The sequence below is a fragment of the Eleutherodactylus coqui genome, chromosome 6 (assembly GCF_035609145.1).
Source record: "Eleutherodactylus coqui strain aEleCoq1 chromosome 6, aEleCoq1.hap1, whole genome shotgun sequence".
Lineage (NCBI taxonomy): Eukaryota > Metazoa > Chordata > Amphibia > Anura > Eleutherodactylidae > Eleutherodactylus > Eleutherodactylus coqui.
This window is the reverse complement of record NC_089842.1, coordinates 23,198,850-23,219,775: the sequence shown is the minus strand read 5'-3', so window position 1 is coordinate 23,219,775 and position 20,926 is coordinate 23,198,850. Positions and strand designations below refer to the sequence as shown.

The 20,926-nt window shown below is 47.1% G+C and overlaps 1 protein-coding gene across 2 annotated transcripts; it reads left to right on the top strand.

Moving 5' to 3' along the window:
- Positions 1 to 1,945: 1,945 nt before the first annotated feature.
- On the top strand, positions 1,946 to 19,593 carry LOC136572013 (uncharacterized). Of its 2 annotated transcripts, none has more exons than XM_066572634.1 (6): positions 1,946 to 2,095; positions 5,201 to 5,238; positions 6,754 to 7,118; positions 9,918 to 9,954; positions 10,169 to 10,237; positions 19,202 to 19,593. In XM_066572634.1, exons 2-6 carry the CDS (start codon positions 5,219 to 5,221, stop codon positions 19,341 to 19,343), a joined length of 633 nt encoding a protein of 210 aa, XP_066428731.1. In that variant the 5' UTR covers positions 1,946 to 2,095; positions 5,201 to 5,218; the 3' UTR covers positions 19,344 to 19,593. The 2 variants fall into 2 exon arrangements, with proteins under 2 accessions (XP_066428731.1, XP_066428732.1); XM_066572635.1 differs by having other exon boundaries at positions 19,135 to 19,293.
- The last annotated feature ends 1,333 nt before the right edge of the window (positions 19,594 to 20,926 follow it).

The window sequence follows — 20,926 nt, the reverse complement described above, 5'->3', positions numbered from 1 at the left end:
GAACTAAGATAAAAGTGAGGGATGATTTTTAGGTGAGCTTGATTTTGATGATCAGCTAAAAGTGCTCGAAATGCGGGTGCCCCACGCCCATTTACATGCACTGATTATCGCTAAAACGATCACCGATTAGCAAATTTTTAGCGATAATCGTCCAGTGTAAATAGGCCTTTAAGGGGTTAAGATTTAAGGACAAGCCAGTTGCTATCTTTAGCAGGATGTTCAGCAAACAAGAGACTACAAACAACTTCTACTTTGCATGATTTTTCAGGGCGTTCACTACTAGAACAGAACAGTCATCCAACATTATAAGACTTCATTCCTGATATCTTCATCACAGAAAACATCACCCCAAAGTCCTCAACAACATCTGGTGGACATGAAGAACTTCTGGCTGATGGTTCCACTGAATGTTCGGTGCAAGAGGCAAACTGGATCATTTGGATTTTTTTTTCTCCTATTGCTTCTTGTCTATCAGCTTCTAGCAACTGGAATGGAAGCTGTGACCGGGATCTTCTCATGATGGCCTCCACAATGGACTAGTAGTGGTAGGATCATGGCTAGCATGGAATTGACTCAGAGTCTGGTTTTGCCTCCTTGTTCCTTCAGGTTTGACGAAGATGTTACACATAACACCCCCAACTTTATTATATACCTTCTATTGTGCTTATAGGTGGGACTTAAAGGGGTTGTCTCGTGAAATCAAGTGGGGTTCAGCACTTCTGTATGGCCATATTAATGCACTTTGTAATGTATATTGTGCATTAATTATGAGCCATACAGAAGTTATTCACTTACCTGCTCCGTTGCTAGCGTCCTCGTCGCCATGGATCCGTCTAAATTCGCTGTCTTCTGGCGTTTTTAGACGCGCTTGCGCAGTCCGGTCTTCTCCCTGGTGAATGGGGCCGCTCGTGCCGGAGAGCTGGTTCTCGTAGCTCCGCCCCGTCACGTGTGCCGATTCCAGCCAATCAGGAGGCTGGAATCGGCAATGGACCGCACAGAGCCCACGGTGCACCATGGGAGAAGACCCGCGGTGCATCGTGGGTGAAGATCCCCGTGGCCATCTTGGTAAAGGAAGAAAGAAGTCGCCGCAGCGTGGGGATTCGGGTAATAAATAATAAACTTTTTTTTTTTTTTTAACCCATCCCTTGGGTTTGTCTCACGCCTATTGAATAAAAAGAAAACCCGTTTCGGCGTGAGACAACCCCTTTAAGGGGGTCTTCTATTTTAGATGACTTCTTTAAGTCAGAGGGTTCCTGGCGTCTGCCCTGGAGAACCTCCAATATGCCTTCATTGTAAGACCATTGGTTGAATAGGTGGCCGTTAATCCTCTTGAGATGTTCTTTGAACCTTCTATCTCATTTCTTATCTCATAGGGAACCAGTAATGGCCACTATTAGATTGCTGGTAGGTGTTGTCCTTCAGGATCTCTAGAGAGCTGGGTGATATCATTTAGCATTGTAAGGACTTCTACCCACTAGTGTTTTGTTTAACGCTGCGATATCACTGCATTTTTTTCAATGGGACTTTCTAATGATAAAATCGCATCACACAAAAAGGGAGGCCACTGTTAATACCATGTAGATTTATAGAATACAAATGTTCCCAGCAGTACCTGTGGTGGGACCCTGTATAAGGCACCAGCCACCCGGATCCGGACCTAATCCGCAGTCAAATGCAAAAAGTCAGTGTGGCAGAAAGTAGAATAATATAGATTTATATATCATGCTGGGTGACAACACATATACCAGCGGGAATGCCTGTTTTCTGGGCTCATGGAGATGTCCTCACATAGCTACACGGTGAATCAGCAGAAGGGCGCGGCCTGAAGCTGGAAGGTCACATAAACCATGTTAATAAGAATTGCTGTTCAAAACACAGTCACATGTCACACTGGCGGGAAATAGAAGTCTTGTGTGTGAAGCTCCTGCATGACGGCTGGCCAATCATTCTGCACCGGTGGGCGGTCATCCACCTCCTTATTGGCTGAGTGGGGCAGTATAAGAGGAGGGTACGAGACGCCGGCAAACACCACCTGATTGGGACAGTATACGAGACGCCGGCACAAACCACTGCTTCCTGGCATATCACACACTTGGTGAGCACTAAAATCTGTATTTCAGTTGTTGTTGTAGTATGTAACTCTTGCCAGAGGGGTGGGGGGTCTGCACATAGCGTCAGTGGCTTTAGACGAGCGCCTGTGTAAATACACTCACCGCAGCATATTTGCACATGAACAAGGTTTAACCCCTTAAGGACGCGGCCTATTTTAGGCATAAGGACTAGAGATGAGCGAGCGTACTCTGAAAAGCACTACTCGCTCGAGTAATGTGCTTTATCCGAGTATCGCTGTGCTCGGGTCTGAAGATTCGGGTGCCGGCACGGAGCGGGGAGCTGCAGAGGAGAGCGGGGAGGAACGGAGGTAAGAACTTTCTCTCCCTCACTCCCGCCCGCTCTCCCCTGCTCCCCGCTGCGACTCACCTGTCAGCCGCAGCGGCACCCGAATCTTCAGGGACGAGCACAGCGATACTCGGATAAAGCCAATTACTCGAGCGAGTAGTGCTTTTCCGAGTACGCTCGCTCATCTCTAATAAGGACGCAACGATTTTTGGTGGATTTCCATTTCCACTCTTCAAAAGCCGTAACTTTTGATACCGTATAAGGGTTTGTTGTGTGGAGAACTATTATTTTTATTGGTACCATTTTTGGGTACGTATTATGTGTTTTTTTTTAAAAGCAGGGAGAGAAAACACTTCAATTCTGTTGTTGTTTTTTAATTATTTTTTTTTACAGCGTCAATCAAACAGCATAAACGATGCAATGTGTATTTTTTTCCTGCGGGTCAGGATGATTACAACAATGCTAAAAACATTCCACTTCTGCACAAGAAAACACTTTTTTTAAAATTATAATTATTTTTGCATCGTTGCATTCAAAGTCGCATAACTTTATTTTTCCATGGACGGCGCTCTGTGAGGGCTTGTTTTTTGCATTACGAGCTGTAGTTTTAATTTGTACCATTTCGTTTTTTTTTTAATCGCTTTTATTGCGCTTTTTTGGAGGTAAAATGAATAAAATAAGCATTTTGCCTCCTTTTTTTACGATTTTTGCTGTGCAGGATAATTAGCGTGCTCAAATTATAGTACATGTTGTTACAGATGCGATTATACCACATATGTGGGGTTTTTTTTCATAGAAATAGGGAGAAATGCGCTAAAAAAGAATTTTTTAAAATAATATTTTTAAAATATATATTTTGACACTGTTTCTTTAGCTTTTTTTCACGGTTTATGTCCCTACAGGTGACCTGATCCATACCAGCTATAGTCGCTATGGTATAGTCACAGACTTATGCCCTGCAATGCATTATTGCTCGTTATAGCGATCATAGGCAATGGCAAAGCAGGATGCCTGTATCTGGGGTCCTGTTACCATGGCAATCCGTCGGCCCTCCGCGATTACATTGCAAGGGTCCTATGATGTCACAGAGGGTGCGCGCTCCTTCTGTGACCCCTTTACACGCGATCTACATAGATGGCATCATGTAAGGGGTTAACAGTGGGGGCCACTGTCCTGATGCACCCCGCTGTTGCAGCGGGATGCCGATTACCAGTAACAGCGGACTCCCTCTGCTGGATGGTAAGGGATGTCTTCAGATCCCGCGCGATCCACATGATGTAAGGTTACATCATGTTGCCTTAAGAACCACCCTGCCATGATGTAAGCTTACGTGTTGTGGTAGGAAGGGGTTAAAGAGCCAGATAAGCAGTGTGTTTCGTTCGTGTTCACTGCATGGCACATGACCATGGAGGCTCGCAGGCGGTTATGCGTAGTACAGATTTTTTTTTATTTTTTTGTATTTCCCGCGCCGTCGCTTAGCAATACTGCGACTATCTGCGGCCAATGCGCAATCTTAGTTGCATATAGGCTGCGGCTCGCATGCCTCTATTGACATTAATGGAGGCCGCCCGCTTTAATTGCGTGGTAAAATAGCACACGGAATCCGCAATTCAAATCCATGAGTGTGAAGGAAAATCCGGAAAAAAAAGGCTTTTCAATGTCCGCATTTTACCACAAATCGTTCGCATAGATGCCGAACACGGAATCCGCAATGCACATCCAGTCAAGTGAGATCAGCGTTAGGTCTCCTGCAGACGGATCCCGCGGCGAGATGCAAGCCGTGCCCCTACAGTGACCACCGCGGCTCACCTGCTCCGTCGTCTCCTCCGCTCTGCTATGTGCCAGCTGCTGCCCAGCTGGCACATGTGCAGAGCAGATCCGGCGTGTCAGCCATGATGTTTCTGTACGGGCGTCTGCGAGGCTCGTGCAGAAACAGGACATGCCGCGATTTGTTTACCGTGCGAATCTTCACATGATCAAATCGTGACTGTCTGCATAGGATTGCATTATCTAATGCATTCCTATGGCAGCGGGCACGGCCGGAAATTCTGCAGGAAATCCCACCACGGAATTTCCGCCTGTGTGCAGAGGGCCCCTCAGACATTAAAAAAGTTTTTAAAAGTAAGCAAATCTTCGTAAAACAAACAAACAAAACTTTTTGCACATATTTCCCTTTTCTTTAATGGAAATGAAGAAAAAATTGCATATAACCCTGCTACAATAGAGGGTTAAATAATAATCATATTATACAGGGTACAATATGGGTTAACCCATTTAGGACCAAGCACAGCAAATATACGGCGCCTGATCCCAGGCTTTAAGCCCAGTCGTATGTAAAATTACGGTGGGGATTAAAGACTCTGATTCTGTTATCAATCAGAAGCAGGACGGGTTGTCAGCTGTTAGTAACAGCTGAAAACCCAGAGGAGAAGGCAGGAGGGGATTTTAACGCAATGAGCGTCACCGCAACATCACCGCTCATTCCCCTGGCATCGGTGCCCACATCCTGAGTGCCAGTAGTTCAGAAACATGACGCTCTCATTGGCAGCTGAGGTCCTGTGGAAGCAGCTATCCCTACAAGCACCGGGACCACGGCGAGGCTACAGAATACTGACACAGTCTAATTTGAGTTACTACAAACATATGATGTTATTGATAGAACTCTAGACAATCCCTTAACAGCGGAACGCATTGAGAGCGGGGAGTATATCACCGTTTCTTATTGAAATACATGGGGAAGGGGTTGTCCAGAGTTCTTACAACTCAGACCACCCCTTTAAGTGGAATTTCTCTCTATTTGTAGAAGAAGCTGAGGAAGAGGATGGCTGCAGCAGCAGATGAGTAAGTACATGTATTACATAGTTATGTAGTTTGTCAGGCCGAATGAAGACAATGTTCATCTAGTCCAGCCTGTTTCAACCCCCGCCCCCTTCCTCCCCTTGTTGCTCCAGAGGAAGGCAAAAAAAAAAAAAAACCACAATAGGCCAATTTGCTCATTGGAGGAAAAAAAATTCTTCCTGACTCCATATGGCAGCCAGAGTAATCCCTGGATTAACATAGTGACATATGTCCCACCCATGGCTGTAGTTTGTTTTCAGTGTAGCTCCCATAGTTGTTCACATGGGAGACTTGTACTGTATAAAACAGTGCTAAATCGGAGTATATTTTGATCTATTAGAGGGGAAGGGCAGGGTCCTCTGTTCAGGATCATCATCTTTTGGCCAGAGTTAATAACAATTATAAAGAATGTCTCTCACTCTGAATGATCTGTCCTGTATTACACTGATGGCCCATGGATGTGAATAGACCCTGTGTAATGCTTCATATTCCCCTCGGGGGCACTGCAGAGAAATTGAACACTTACTGCCAGATTGTCCCACAGATTCCCTGCTGGGACCTCCAGGGATCAGCTGTAGACACTTTATCATCAGGAATCTGTGTAGAAAGTAGGACATTTCTGAAGTGACACTATCCGCATACCATGTTTCCCCAAATATAAGACCCTGTCTTATATTCAATTTTTGTCCCAAAGGGGCACAAGGTCTTATTTTCGAGGAATATAATTTAGTTTCGCTTTCAGAGGCAGTGTTCCTGCCTCCGACAGCGGCTTTAGCAGACCCCATAATTGATGAGTTACGCTAAATGCAAAAAATAGAAGAGACAGCGCTCAAAATTAACGTTCGAGCACATGGTTGCGAGGCTCCCACTAAAAATCAATGGGAGCGTTATACCGCAATTACTGCGGTGTTCAAAATGCCTGCAGAGTCCCGACTAACTTGCAGCCACCGGCAGAAAAGCGCTTTCTGGTAATGGGGTTTGTAAACCCCGCCTCCAGGAAGCGATGATTCTGATTAGCTGAGCCACTGCGCTTGACAACCACTCAATGCAGTGCTCAAGGAAACAATCACAGCTATCACATCAGTTCTTCAAGTGCTGCAATAATTTGCTCAGCTGAAAACCAATCAGAGCCATCGTTTCCTGGAGGTGGGGTTTACGAAGCCTGTTACCAGGATCTTCCGTTGGCGAATGAGGACTGCAAGCAAGCCTGCCCGAAACTCCAGAGGCAAGCAGGCGGCAACCGGACGATGCTCGCTAGGTAATGCATTGTTTTTTGTTAGTTTTTTTTAACATAGTCTAGCTAGGGCTTATTTTGGGGGTGGGCTTATATTTCAAGCCTTCCCCCGAAAATCAATGTAGGGCTTATTTTCAGGGGAACACGATAGCTCCTCAATGGCTGCACTCCAGCCTATTTTTGGCATTTCCTATGGGCCCCATGACTGATCATCTTCACTAATTTCTTGCGCAGAGTCCAACTGAGGACTCTAATATACAAATATCTTCACCTCTTGTTTCCAGGAGCATCAAGTTGAGCATCGAAGAAACTGATGGATTCATTAATCTCAAACAAATTGAGGAAGGAAGGAGTGATGAGAGGAGCGATGGAGAAGTGGAACCTCCTGATCCCTCCCGTAAACGGCTCACTAACCAAATGGGAGGAACCCAGTCATATAAGCAGTTAATATCAGTGGCATGGAGATTTGTAGAGAAGCATTTCTGGCAGTTTTGCCAGATCATCTGGAAACGTCTCCATAATCTCTATATATGTTGCTCTGAAGACCCGACTGTCTGTAATTTGCTGCTGCTAGTGTTCAAACGCTGTCACTACATCAAGTGGCCATGTGAACTAACCATCACAATGCCATGGCCCATCCTTGGATTTGGTGAGTATTACTTTATTGTTGTCATCTATGGCTTCATCTGTCTCATACTAACTATTCAGAGCTCAGTCACACGGGCGTTTGTACGCGCGTCTGTCAGTTGCATTTGCGATCCGCATCTATATAGAACCAATGCTTTTCAATGGGAGCGGTCACATGTACGAATTTTACATGCGCACAAACGCATGCAGCGTAAATTATAGGACACAACGATTGGCAGAACGCGGCTATCTGCGTTCTGCCTTTCAATGTTGCACACAAATGCCTGCAATTTTTATTTTTTGACCGCGCCGCACTGTACTCCCGTCATGGAGCACGACGAAAAAGTTCCGTCCACTCAAAGATTCAGTCGCATTTTGATTGGCACTGCGCATATACTCGGGTCAGACCGGCGTTTTACCGGCGCAGATAAACGCTGCTAGGTGCAGATTTTTCGCCGTGACGCCCGTTTTGGGCACGCGATTTTTTAAAGGCATCAGTTATGCAAGCAAAAAATTGTGTGACAAAATGCCCGTGTGACCGAGCTCTCAATCCAAGATCTGTCCCAATGTTACGGATCAATCCATCTGTAGTGACCCAGAAGGGCGCTACAAAACACTGCTGTAACATGAAGGTTAGTGCAGACAGGCACCTCGTACCCTTAGTGGGGTCATTTCTAGTCCCCTTTGGGAGTAGAGGTAATTTGTCTAGCAGCAGGGTAAGGCATAAATTTGCCCTGGAACAAGCCCCATCTGATTGGCTGCTGTCATTTTATTCCTTATTAGTCAGCCTGCCTACTGTGAAGTAGATTGTGATTGGCTGGAGAAGGTGGAGTGATGTGGAGAGAAGAATGAGAGGAGTGCAGTAATTGGCTTGCTTGTTGCTATGAAGACGGAGAGAGCTTGCATGGAAGGACAGAGAGGTTAGAGATTGGCAGTTGAAAGGAGAGTGAGGTGAGAAGCAGTTGGAGTTAGATGGAGGCGAGCGTTCGAGGAGACGGAGGGAGGAGAAGAGTAATTAGTGTGGAGAAAGAGAGAGAGAGCAGTTAGGAGCAGTCAGAAAGCTGAGTTGGCAAGAAGATACTAGGCAGAAAGTAAGTAGTGCGGTATACTCTCCTGTAATACTCTCCTTTATGTCCAACCAGCTGATATACCCGGCTTCACCCGAGGTAATTTGGTACAGGTGTTTACTATTGTTCGGCGGAAAATTTCATGAAGTCATTGTTACTATAGAGGAACCGAGGCATAAAATATGTATAAACATAGAACAGCATTAGATTATCCTCAGGCTGCAGGTACCGATGTCCCTCTGCAGAATGTGCCCACCTCCCACTCTCCTTACTTATCCTTTTATGTTTGTACAAAACTGATAAGTTAGAGAATTAGTGATGAGTCAGTGAGGGCTACCGCATATATATGTGTATATATATATATATATATATATATATAAATATAAATATACATACATACACACAGATGAAAGCCCTCACTGACGGACTCGCTACAAATTCTCCAACCTCCTGATGTCGTAGAAACATGAAATTTGGCACAGGCTTAGATTATGTCCATAATAGGAAAAGCTAATGGGTCCCAACTCGATTATTCAATTCTAGCACAAAAGAATTAGCGTCTAAATTTTATGTACGGAATCTAATTCTCCAACTTCCCAATGTCATAGAAACTTGAAATCTGGCACGAGCATTGATTATGTCATAAATAGGAAAAGTTAATAGGTCCCAACTCGATTATTCAATTCTAAGTGCAAAAGAATTAGCGTCCAAATTTTACGTACGGAATCTAATTCTCTCACTTCCCCACACCAGTACCAACGTAATTCGGGTGAAGCCGGGTATATCAGCTAGTGTGTATATATATATATATATATATATATATATATATATATATATATATATATACATACACACAGGTGAAAACCCTCACTGACTGATCCACTGACTAACTGACTTGCCACTAATTATCTAACTTCCTGGTGCCATACAAACATGAAATTTGTCAGGTGCATTATTTAGGTCCTAAATAGGAAAAGTAGAGGGGTCACAACCTGATTATTCAATGCTAAGTGCAAAAGTATTAGCACCCCTAAGTAAAGTACCAAATCTAATTCTCTAACCTCCCGGTGTTGTGCAAACATAGAATTTGACACAACCATTCTTTAGGTCCTAAATAGGAAAAGTAAAGGGGTCACAACTTTCACAACTTGATTATTCAATGCCAATTGCAAAACTAAGTGCACCCCTAACTCTTGTCATATGTGATATGCATGCGTATGTGAGATGATTGTTTCCCATTGAGGTCTGTGGGAAACTCTTGCTATCCTTTCATGTGCAATTCAATCGCCGTGAATTTTGTACTTTGACAAACACAATATGGGGCAGAGTTTTGACCTGATACTGCGCTCACCCATGTGATTGTAGCCTTAGGCTAACTTCACAGGGGCAAGCACAATATGGGACTTGTAATGTTAAAATCGCGATATCGCGATTTTGCGCGATCGCGATTTTAACATTACAAGTCCCATAGACCCCTGCAGAGAAAAAAATGCTGCGAATTTCGCAGGGAAAAAAAACGCCAGTGGGTGGGCGCCCTTAAGGTGCTAAAATGACCCCATTTTGCATCACTCAAAAACTCTGCCACACGGCCGGACTCAGAAGGGAAGGAGCGCTGTGTGGCTTCCTGAGCCCAGATTTGCTGGAGTCGTCTTCAGACATCATGTTGGAGAGTGAAAATTATTGAAACAAATTAACTAAAAAAAAGCAATATTAGCTTCCTACTAATCAGCCTCTCGTCTCCTTTCCCTCTTCAGACAAGAACAATTTCTGCCAAGAGCCAACACTGGAGGGGTAAGCTCTCACCAATACAAGGGATTACATCGCCCTACACCGCTGCTCCTCAGCCTACACCTCTCTAACACATATAAGACTACGACTCCCAGTATGTGTCATGCTGGGAGTTGTAGTGTTGTATCTGCTGGAGAGTCGTAGGATAGTGAAACACTGCCCAACATACAGCGGGAAAAGCTAAAAACAGTCATTTGTATAAATTTGTCATTTACAGATCGCATCCAAATGAGGCTGCAATAATGATTGATGATGATGATGAAGAAACCTGTGGAGATAAGTCTGAGTAAGAGGCGGGTTGCAGTAATGGAGGAAAACTTTAAAGTGAAAATTAAGTATTTATGTTTGTGCTTGACATGTGCTGACATCTAGTGGTCAAACGCATGAAACTGCAGACTAATTAAAGGGGTTTTCCGGGATTGCAATATTGATGACTTACGCTTAGTGATGAGCGAACATTTGGAAAGTTCATCTCAGCCGATTCACTGAACTATTGCAAAAAGTTTGTTTGGTCCAAATTGGTTCAAACCGAGTGATATCGCCACATATATCGCTACACCGTGTCTAGTTTAGTCAGGGGGGAGGGGATTAAAAACAAACAGTGCTCACTCCTTATATGCTATACCAGGTTGTGAATGAGCGGGGCTCCCCCTCGCTGCAGCACCCCGGAGGGGTAGAACTCCGGTGAAATCTTAGCGGACAGCATTGCTGCTCTCTTGTACTCGGGTTTCTCCCTTTATACCATTATTAGAGCTTTGTTTGGATTTTCTGCTTTCTTACATCAAAATATTCATCTTGGAATCTGCTTTCTCAGGGGGGGCATAGTGTGGGTCCCATCCCCCAAAATTTGCAATCTGTTTACAGTGTTGGAAAAGGACTAGAGATGAGCGAGCACCAAAATGCTCGGGTGCTCGTTACTCGAGACGAACTTTTCGCGATGCTCGAGGGTTCGTTTCGAGTAACGAACCCCATTGAAGTCAATGGGCGACCCGAGCATTTTTGTATTTCGCCGATGCTCGCTAAGGTTTTCATTTGTGAAAATCGGGGCAATTCAAGAAAGTGATGGGAACGACACAGCAACGGATAGGGCAGGCGAGGGGCTACGTGTTGGGCTGCATCTCAAGTTCCCAGGTCCCACTATAAGCCACAATAGCGACAAGAGTGCCCCCCCCTCCCAACAACTTTTACTTCTGAAAAGCCCTCATTAGCATGGCATACCTTAGCTAAGCACCACACTACCTCCAACAAAGCACAATCACTGCCTGCATGACACTCCGCTGCCACTTCTCCTGGGTTACATGCTGCCCAACCCCCTCTGCACGACCCAGTGTCCACAGCGCACACCAAATTGTCCCTGCACAGCCTTCAGCTGCCCTCATGCCACGCCACCCTCATGTCTATTTATAAGTGCATCTACCAGAGGAACCGCAGGCACACACTGCAGAGGGTTGGCACGGCTAGGCAGCGACCCTCTTTAAAAGGGGCGGGGCGATAGCCCACAATGCTGTACAGAAGCAATGAGAAATATAATCCTGTGCCACCGCCATCAGGAGCTGCACACGTGGGCATAGCAATGGGGAACCTATGTGCCACAAACTATTCATTCTGTCAAGGTGTCTGCATGCCCCAGTCAGACCGGGGTTTTTTATAAATAGTCACAGGCAGGTACAACTGGGAATCCCCAACTCCGCAATGGGAATTCCGTGTGCACCCACAGCATGGGTGGCTCCCTGGAACCCACCCGCTGTACATAAATGTATCCCATTGCAGTGCCCTGGACAGCAGAGCTAACGTCAGATGAAATGCAGGTGGGCTTTGGCCCACACTGCATGCCCTAGTCAGACTGGGGTTCTTTAGAAGTGGACACAGATGCATTTACAACTCTGTGTGGACCCACAGCATGGGTGGCTCCCTGGAACCCACCGGCGGTACATTAAAATATCCCATTGCATTGCCCATCACAGCTGAGGTAATAATGTCATGTTTAATGCAGGTGGGCTTCGGCCCACACTGCATGCCCCAGTCAGACTGGGGTTCTTTAGAAGTGGACACATGTAGTTACAACTCCCTGTGGACCCACAGCATGGGTGGGTGCCAGGAAGCCACCGGCGGTACATAAATATATCCCATTGCAGTGCCCAGCACAGCTGAGGTAATAATGTCATGTTTAATGCAGGTGGGCTTCGGCCCACACTGCATGCCCCAGTCAGACTGGGGTTCTTTAGAAGTGGACACAGATGCATATACAACTCCCTCTGGACCCACAGCATGGGTGGCTCCCTGGAACCCACCGGCGGTACATAAAAAAAATATCCCATTGCATTGCCCATCACAGCTGATGTAACGTCAGCTGTAATGCAGGTGGGCAAAAAATTAATTGGATTACACTGTAGGCGAGGGCCCACAAAAACTGGTGTACCAACAGTACTAATGTACCTGAGAAAAATTGCCCATGCCCAACCGAGAGGGCAGGTGAAACCCATTAATCGCTTTGGTTAATGTGGCTTAATTGGTAACTAGGCCAGGAGGCAGCCCAGTTAAAATAAAAATTGGTTGAGGTGAAAGTTTCAACGCTTTAATGAGCATTGAAACGTATAAAAATTGTTTAGAAAAATTATATGACTGAGCCTTGTGGACCTAAGAAAAATTGCCCGTTCTGCGTGATTACGTCAGGTTTCAGGAGGAGGAGCAGGAGGAGGAGGAGGAGGAATATTATACACAGATTGATGAAGCAAAAAGGTCCCCGTTTTGGATGGTGATAGAGAATGATGCTTCCATCTGCGGGTGCAGCCTACGTATTGTTTATGTATCGCTGCTGTCCGCTGGTGGAGAAGAGAAGTCTGGTGAAATCCAGGCTTTGTTCATCTTGATGAGTGTAAGCCTGTCGGCACTGTCGGTTGACAGGCAGGTACGCTTATCCGTGATGATTCCCCCAGCCACACTAAACACCCTCTCTGACAAGACGCTAGCCGCAGGACAAGCAAGCACCTCCAGGGCATACAGCGCGAGTTCAGGCCACGTGTCCAGCTTCAACACCCAGTAGTTGTAGGGGGCAGAGGTGTCACCGAGGACGGTCGTGCGATCGGCTACGTACTCCCTCACCATCCTTTTACAGTGCTCCCGCCAACTCAGCCTTGACTGGGGACCGGTGACACAGTCTTGCTGGGGAGCCATAAAGCTGTCAAAGGCCTTAGAGAGTTTTCCCCTGCCTGCGCTGTACATGCTGCCTGATCTCTGCGCCTCCCCTGCTACCTGGGCCGCGGAACTGCGCCTTCAGCCACTAGCACTGTCGGATGGGAAGTTTACCATCAGTTTGTCCACCAGCGCCCTGTGGTATAGCATCATTCTCGAACCCCTTTCCTCTTCGGGAATGAGAGTGGAAAGGCTCTCCTTATACCGTGGGTCGAGCAGTGTGTACACCCAGTAATCCGTAGTGGCCAGAATGCGTGTAACGCGAGGGTCACGAGAAAGGCATCCTAACATGAAGTCAGCCATGTGTGCCAGGGTACCTGTACGCAACACATGGCTGTCCTCACTAGGAAGATCACTTTCAGGCTCCTCCTCCTCCTCAGGCCATACACGCTGAAAGGATGACAGGCAAGCTGCATCTGTACCCTCAGCAGTGGGCCAAGCTGTCTCTTCCCCCTCCTCCTCATGCTCCTCCCCCTCCTTCTCCTCCTCCTCCTCTGGCCAAACACGCTGAAAGGATGACAGGCAAGCAGCATCTGTCCCCTCAGCAGTGGGCCAAGCTGTCTCTTCCCCCTCCTCCTCATGCTCCTCCCCCTCCTCCTCAACGCGCTGAGATATAGAAATGAGGTTGCTCTGACTATCCAGCGACATACTGTCTTCCCCCGCCTCCGTTTCTGATTCCAAAGCGTCTGCCTTGATGCTTTGCAGGGAACTTCTCAAGAGGCATAGCAGAGGAATGGTGACGCTAATGATTGCAGCATCCCCGCTCACCATCTGGGTAGACTCCTCAAAGTTTCCAAGGACCTGGCAGATGGGTGCCAACCAGGCCCACTCTTCTGTAAATAATTGAGGAGGCTGACTCCCACTGCGCCGCGCATGTTGGAGTTGGTATTCCACTATAGCTCTACGCTGCTCATAGAGTCTGACCAACATGTGGAGCGTAGAGTTCCACTGTGTGGGCACGTCGCACAGCAGTCGGTGCACTGGCAGATTAAACCGATGTTGCAGTGTCCGCAGGGTGGCAGCGTGCGTGTGGGATTTGCGGAAATGTGCGCTGAGCTGGCGCACCTTTCCGAGCAGGTATGACAAGTGGGGGTAGCTTTTCAGAAAGCGCTGAACCACCAAATTAAAGACATGGGCCAGGCATGGCACGTGCGTGAGGCTGCCGAGCTGCAGAGCCGCCACCAGGTTACGGCCGTTGTCACACACGACCATGCCCGGTTGGAGGCTCAGCGGCGCAAGCCAGCGGTCGGTCTGCTCTGTCAGACCCTGCAGCAGTTCGTGGGCCGTGTGGCTCTTCTCTCCTAAGCTGAGTAGTTTCAGCACGGCCTGCTGACGCTTGCCCACCGCTGTGCTGCCACGCCGCGTGACACCGACTGCTGGCGACGTGCTGCTGCTGCTGCTGACACATCTTGATTACGAGACAGAGGTTGCGTAGGAGGAGGAGGAGGGTGGTTTAGTGGAGGAAGCATACACCCCCGCAGATACCACCACCGAGCTGGGGCACGCAATTCGGGGGGTGGGTAGGACGTGAGCGGTCCCAGGCTCTGACTCTGTCCCAGCCTCCACTAAATTCACCCAATGTGCCGTCAGGGAGATATAGTGGCCCTGCCCGCCTGTGCTTGTCCACGTGTCTGTTGTTAAGTGGACCTTGGCAGTAACCGCGTTGGTGAGGGCGCGTACAATGTTGCGGGAGACGTGGTCGTGCAGGGCTGGGACGGCACATCGGGAAAAGTAGTGGCGACTGGGAACCGAGTAGCGCGGGGCCGCCGCTGCCATCATGCTTTTGAAAGCCTCCGTTTCCACAAGCCTATACGGCAGCATCTCTAGGCTGATCAATTTTGCAATGTGCACGTTTAACGCTTGAGCGTGCGGGTGCGTGGCGTCGTACTTGCGCTCAAACTGTGGCGCTAGCGACGTCTGGACGCTACGCTGAGAGACATTGCTGGATGGGGCCGAGGACAGCGGAGGTGAGGGTGTGGGTGCAGGCCAGGAGACGGTAGTGCCTGTGTCCTCAGAGGGGGGTTGGATCTCAGTGGCAGGTTGGGGCACAGGGGGAGAGGCAGTGGTGCAAACCGGAGGCGGTGAACGGGCATCATCCCACCTTGTGGGGTGCTTGGCCATAATATGCCTGCGCATGCTGGTGGTGGTGCCTCCCCAGTTGATCTTGGCGCGACAAAGGTTGCACACCACTGTTCGTCGGTCGTCAGGCGTCTCTGTGAAAAACTGCCAGACCGTAGAGCACCTTGACCTCTGCAGGGTGGCATGGCGCGAGGGGGCGCTTTGGGAACCAGTTGGTGGATTATTCGGTCTGGCCCTGCCTCTACCCCTGGCCACCGCACTGGCTCGGCCTGTGCCCACACCCTGACTTGGGTCTCCGCGTCGTCGCCCGCGTCCACGTCCTATAGGCCTACCCCTACCCCTCAGCATGGTGTATTAGCAGTAGTGCAGAAACAGAACGCCGTAATTAAATGTGCCGCTTATTGGCCTGTGGCTGGAGGCTGACTTCGTTTACGGAACCCCAGGAAATAATTTGGCGCAAGCCTGCTGTAACACTTAGCTGGCTGCGTATTTATTTGTAGAACTACTACCCCCAGCACACACGGACCCAGAACACTGAGCACAGTGACAGGCAGGCCAAATAGATTTTTTGCCCAATATTTTTTGGAAAAGGACCACTGCGTATATTCAATCAATAATATATGTCTTCTGTCCCTGCCTACACACTTCTGTCCCTGGAGTATTACTGCAGGGCGCAATACTCTGCACGGCCGATATACCAAAAAAAAAAAAAAGTGCAACACTGCTAAAAGCAGCCTCCACACTACTGCACACGGTTAGATGTGGCCCTAAGAAGGACCGTTGGGGTTCTTGAAGCCTACACTAACTCTTAACACATTCCCTACAGCAGCTCCAACACGATAGCACTGTCCCTCAGCTATGTCACAACGCATCTGAGGCGAGCCGCGGGAGGGGCCGATTTTTATACTCGGGTGACACCTGATCTCGCCAGCCACTCACTGCAGGGGGGTGGTATAGGGCTTGAACGTTGCAGGGGGAAGTTGTAATGCCTTCCCTGTCTTTCAATTGGCCAGAAAAGCGCGCTAACGTCTCAGAGATGAAAGTGAAAGTAACCCGAACATCGCGTGGTACTCGTTACGAGTAACGAGCATCCCGAACACGCTAATACTCGAACGAGTATCAAGCTCGGACGAGTACGTTCGCTCATCTCTAAAAAGGACGTATCATGCAGGCCGGTCCTGGATCTGAAAGCCCTAAATCGCCACATTAGAGTTCAGCATTTTTCTATATAGTTCAGTCATGACATTCATGAAGCCAAGCGAATTCCTCTTGTCCATAGACATTAAGGATGCCTATTTGCACATCCCAATTTGTCAGACGCATCAGCGTCTCCTGCGGTTTGCCATGCAGACCAAGCATTACCAATTTGGACTGGCTACTGTATCCCGGGTTTTTACTGAGGTGTTGGCGGTGGTCATGGCATTCCTTCGTCTAAAAGGGATTGTGGCCATTCTTTATTTGGACTACATCCTGATAAAAGCTCCCACTCTGGAGTCCACCCTGCAGAGTCTTCATGTTATATTGGATACTCTGGCCAGGTTTGGATGGGTCATCAATTTTCCCAAGTCGTCTCTCATCCCAGCCCAGTCCATAATTTTTCTGGGTCTGCTATTTAACACATTGCATGCCAGAGTCTTTTTGCCGCTGGAGAAATTGTATTGCCTCTGGGAGCAGATATGCTCTCTACGGACGCCAGACAGCATATCCATTCACCACTGCATGAGTGCGCTGTGTCTCAAGGTTTTAGCCTTCGAGGGCAACTAGTACCAGCAGTTCCATGCCGAATCCCTTCAATGGGCCATCCTCCCACGGTGGAATGCTTTTGAGGGGTCTCCAGAACAGAGGAGCTCAGTACCTCCTCAAAACCAGCACTACATGTCTGGATTCTCCTCAAGTCCCCAGAGGTCGCCCCCTGGGGACCCTCCAGTGACAGGTGCTTACTATGGGTGTCAGTCTGACCAGCTGGGTGGGAGCTCTTCAGAGTTTTAGGATGTAGGGCGTCTGGATCTCCCAGGAGTCCAAGTTGCCCATAAACATACTGGAACTTCAAGCAATCTTCCTCCTTCTTTGGCACTTTGCACATCAGATGACAGGTCTTCATGACCTGACAGCAGTCGCATATATAAACCACCAGGCAGGACCTGCTGTGTGAGAGCCATGGCAAAAGTGGCAAATATTCTGTCCTGGGCCGAAGAGCATCTGTTTGCTCTATCAGCAATTCACATTCCCGGGATAGACAACTGGGTGGCCGACTACCACAGCAGGAGGATGGCTTCCCCAGGTGAGTGGGAGCGGCATCCTGAAGTATTTCAGTTCATTTGCCACAGGTGGGACCAACCGGACATGGATCTGATGGCCTCAAGGTTCAAACACAGTTTGCCAGCCTTTGTGACCCAATCCCGGGATTCCATGGCTTGCGCAGTAGCCGCCCTTGTGATCTTGTGGGAAGGATTCCGATTCCCATACACATTCCCTCTGTTCTCTCCGATCCCGCGACTGCACATAGAGCATGGTACACAGAGCTCATCGACCTCCTAGTCAATGCTCCATGGTGCCTTCCAGTCTGACCAAACCTTGTCTCTCAGGGACCCCTCTGCCACCCCAATTTGTCCGTGCTACATTTAATGGCATTGCTGTTGAGACTGCGGTCTTAAGATCTCACAGCTTTAGAGAGTCAGTTATTCAGACTATGATAAAGGCTAGGAAGCCTTCTCCTTCTAAAGCCTATCATCAGGTGTGGAGGAACTCCTTCCTCTGGTGCGAGTATTGGAATGCTCACCCCACACGTTTCTTGCTGCCTCGGGTCCTTTTCTTTTTGCAGAGCAGTCTGGAGTCAGGGCTGGGCTTCAGTTCCCTAAAAGAACAGGTGGTGACCCTTTTTGGTGCTTTTTCAACATTGTCTGACCTCAGGGTCATCTTCTTGCAAGTTGTAGCTCACGCCGTTCCTCCCTATCATTCTCCAGTAACGCCTTGGAACCGAAACTTGGTGCTGATGGCATTACAATCTCCCGCATTTGAATCACTGAGGGAGGCTCCTATACGTCTCTTGATGTGAAAGGTTTCCTTCTTGGTGGCCATTACTTTTTATTTGTAGGGTGTCTGAGTTAGCAGCTCTCTCAGTAAACTGCAGGTTGCTGTTCTCCATCACGATAGGATGGTATTATGGCCTGTTCCATCATTTCTTCCTAAGGTGGTATCAGCCTTTTACCTTAAATAGGAAATCATCCTCCCCTCTTTTTGACCTGCCGCCAATGATCAGAGATTACGGGCCTTCCACAAGCTGGACCTGGTACAGGCTTTTAAGATCTATATCTCATGGACGACCTCTTTCAGACGTTCCGATTCTTTTATTGTGATCCTTGAAGGCCTGAGACGTGGACTTCCCACCCCCAGGATAGCCATCTCCCGCTGGGTTTGTTCGGCAGTTTCCGAAGCCTACCGTGTGGTGTACACCATAGAATCAAGACACTCCACTTTTTCAGTACTTTATATTGTATATTACACAGTACCACTGAAAAATACAAGTCATCCCGCAAGAAACAAGCCTCACATAGCTACAATGATGGGTAAATAAGAGTTATGATTTTTTTTTTTAAGTCGGGAGGAAAATGAAAAAAAAAGGGCCTCATCCTTAAGGGGTTAATGATGGTTGACCAGACCACAACTTTTCAGGCCACCTGAGGTATCACACCCAGATACAGCCCCAACTATCACGTCTTCTCATATGATCAGCTCCAGGGGGTCCGCACAACCTCTTCATCTTATTCACTGTCTGACCTGCAATACTAGGGAGAATCTATGGACAAGAGGGGCGCTGTTTTAGGAGAAAACACAGAACCTTCTAGTCTAATCCTGGACAAGCCCCTTTCTCACTTTGTTACTTGATGTCCAACTCTTTTACTTCTTTTTCAGGACTCACCAATGACCATCAAAGATCCTCGCAGGTTCAGAATAATAACCAATCATCTTACATTTTTAGGACCAAGAAGAACATCCAGCGAGAGACGAATCTGAAGATTGTCATTCCGCCATTACCCAGGACTCCACCACATAGTCCTGTATTTGTCAGAACCCCGGAGGGGCCTGGATGTCTTTCTGGAGCAATAGATTATATGTTATAATCATTAATAACTCCAGATGGGTGGCTGATCCAGGAATTATTTTGATTGCCAGACTAGAGTCGGGAAGGAATTTTTTCCCCTTAAATGGGGAAAATGGGCTTCTACCTCATTGAGTTTTTTTTTGCCTTCCTTTGAATCAACATTGGGGGTTAATAGGCTGAACTGGATGGACAGATGTCTTTTCGGCCTAAGATACTATGATTTAGTTAATTTATTTAATTTTTTTTGAGTAGTTTTATGCTGTAACTTATAGTGTGTAGTTTGACATGCAATAAAGAATACTCTATGAAGTCCGTGTCATTTATTGAATTGTATAAGAATAAGAAAAAGCTTTCTGCGCTCATAAGAGCAGGCAATCAGAATCTAGGTATTTCCGCTTATAGAGAAGAGAGGGGGGGGGGGGGTGATAGTGGACCAGACACCCTTCTGAAGAAAGGTCCAGGGAAGCAAAGGAGTCCAATAATGAATGGAAGACTTTAATCAATGCAGGACATCACATACAGGGGATACAACGCGTTTCGGTGTTTCACAGACACCTTTCTCGAGAATATATGAGTGCACATAGAGGGAGATATACATAGTGAATAATAATGAGGAACTCCCCACATTGGGGGCCACCAGAGAGACCCGATGCTGCCAGCCTCACGCCACCATTGGAACACAAGTTTGCACTCCAGTAGCTAAGGGAAGGAAAGGGAGGTACGCGACGGCAACATGGGTATGCGAATCATCACAGCGACGCACGCGGCTGTCCCCAGGAGAGCGCGCATTGAACTTAGAATGAATAACTTTATCAACAATGGACAAGTGAACAAAGAGACAAGGAACAGTAATCCTAATCAGAGCTAAATAATGATATCCCGAGGTCACTCCAAGTTAGTTTTAAAAAATAATCAATGATATGGAAAATATATTCAAGTTAAAGAACAACAAATAAAGATAAAAATGTTTAATTTAGATTGATATATATGGGAGGAATAAGAACATATACTGGTTGGACAGTAATGAACAAGAAGATGAGAATCAAGTAAAATAACAACAACAACAACAACAACAACAACAACTCGGACTTCTTCTTTTAAAAGAATAAATTAAAGTTAAATAACAGTTTATAGAACAAATTACTAAATTAAAACACAGTGTGAGAACTAAAATGGTGGAGAAGATACACCCAAGGGGGAACTGCTAGAAAAAGGGGGTAAAAGACAGACATTCATTTGAGGTATTATATAAAAAGGATATAGAAAACAACATAAAATTACAAACACGAATCATTTATAATTTGTCTAAGACCATTAGGGACCCGGGTGTTTAATCTAAAAATCCAAAACATTTCTTTAGTTTTCAAACAAAGAAAAAAGTCCCAATTTCAAAGTTTCCAAAGGTGCGACTTCACATCCTTATCGTGAAATTGCAGGAAATGTCTGGATACGCTGTTTTAGATACCCATTGGGAATATTTGAACGGAGTTTACTGACCCTAGTTCTGAGGGCATTAATTGTTCTGCCTACATCTTTGAGGCCGCAACGGTACTCAGTTACGTTGGTCATGTATGATACTCCACAGTTTAGAAATTACTTCAG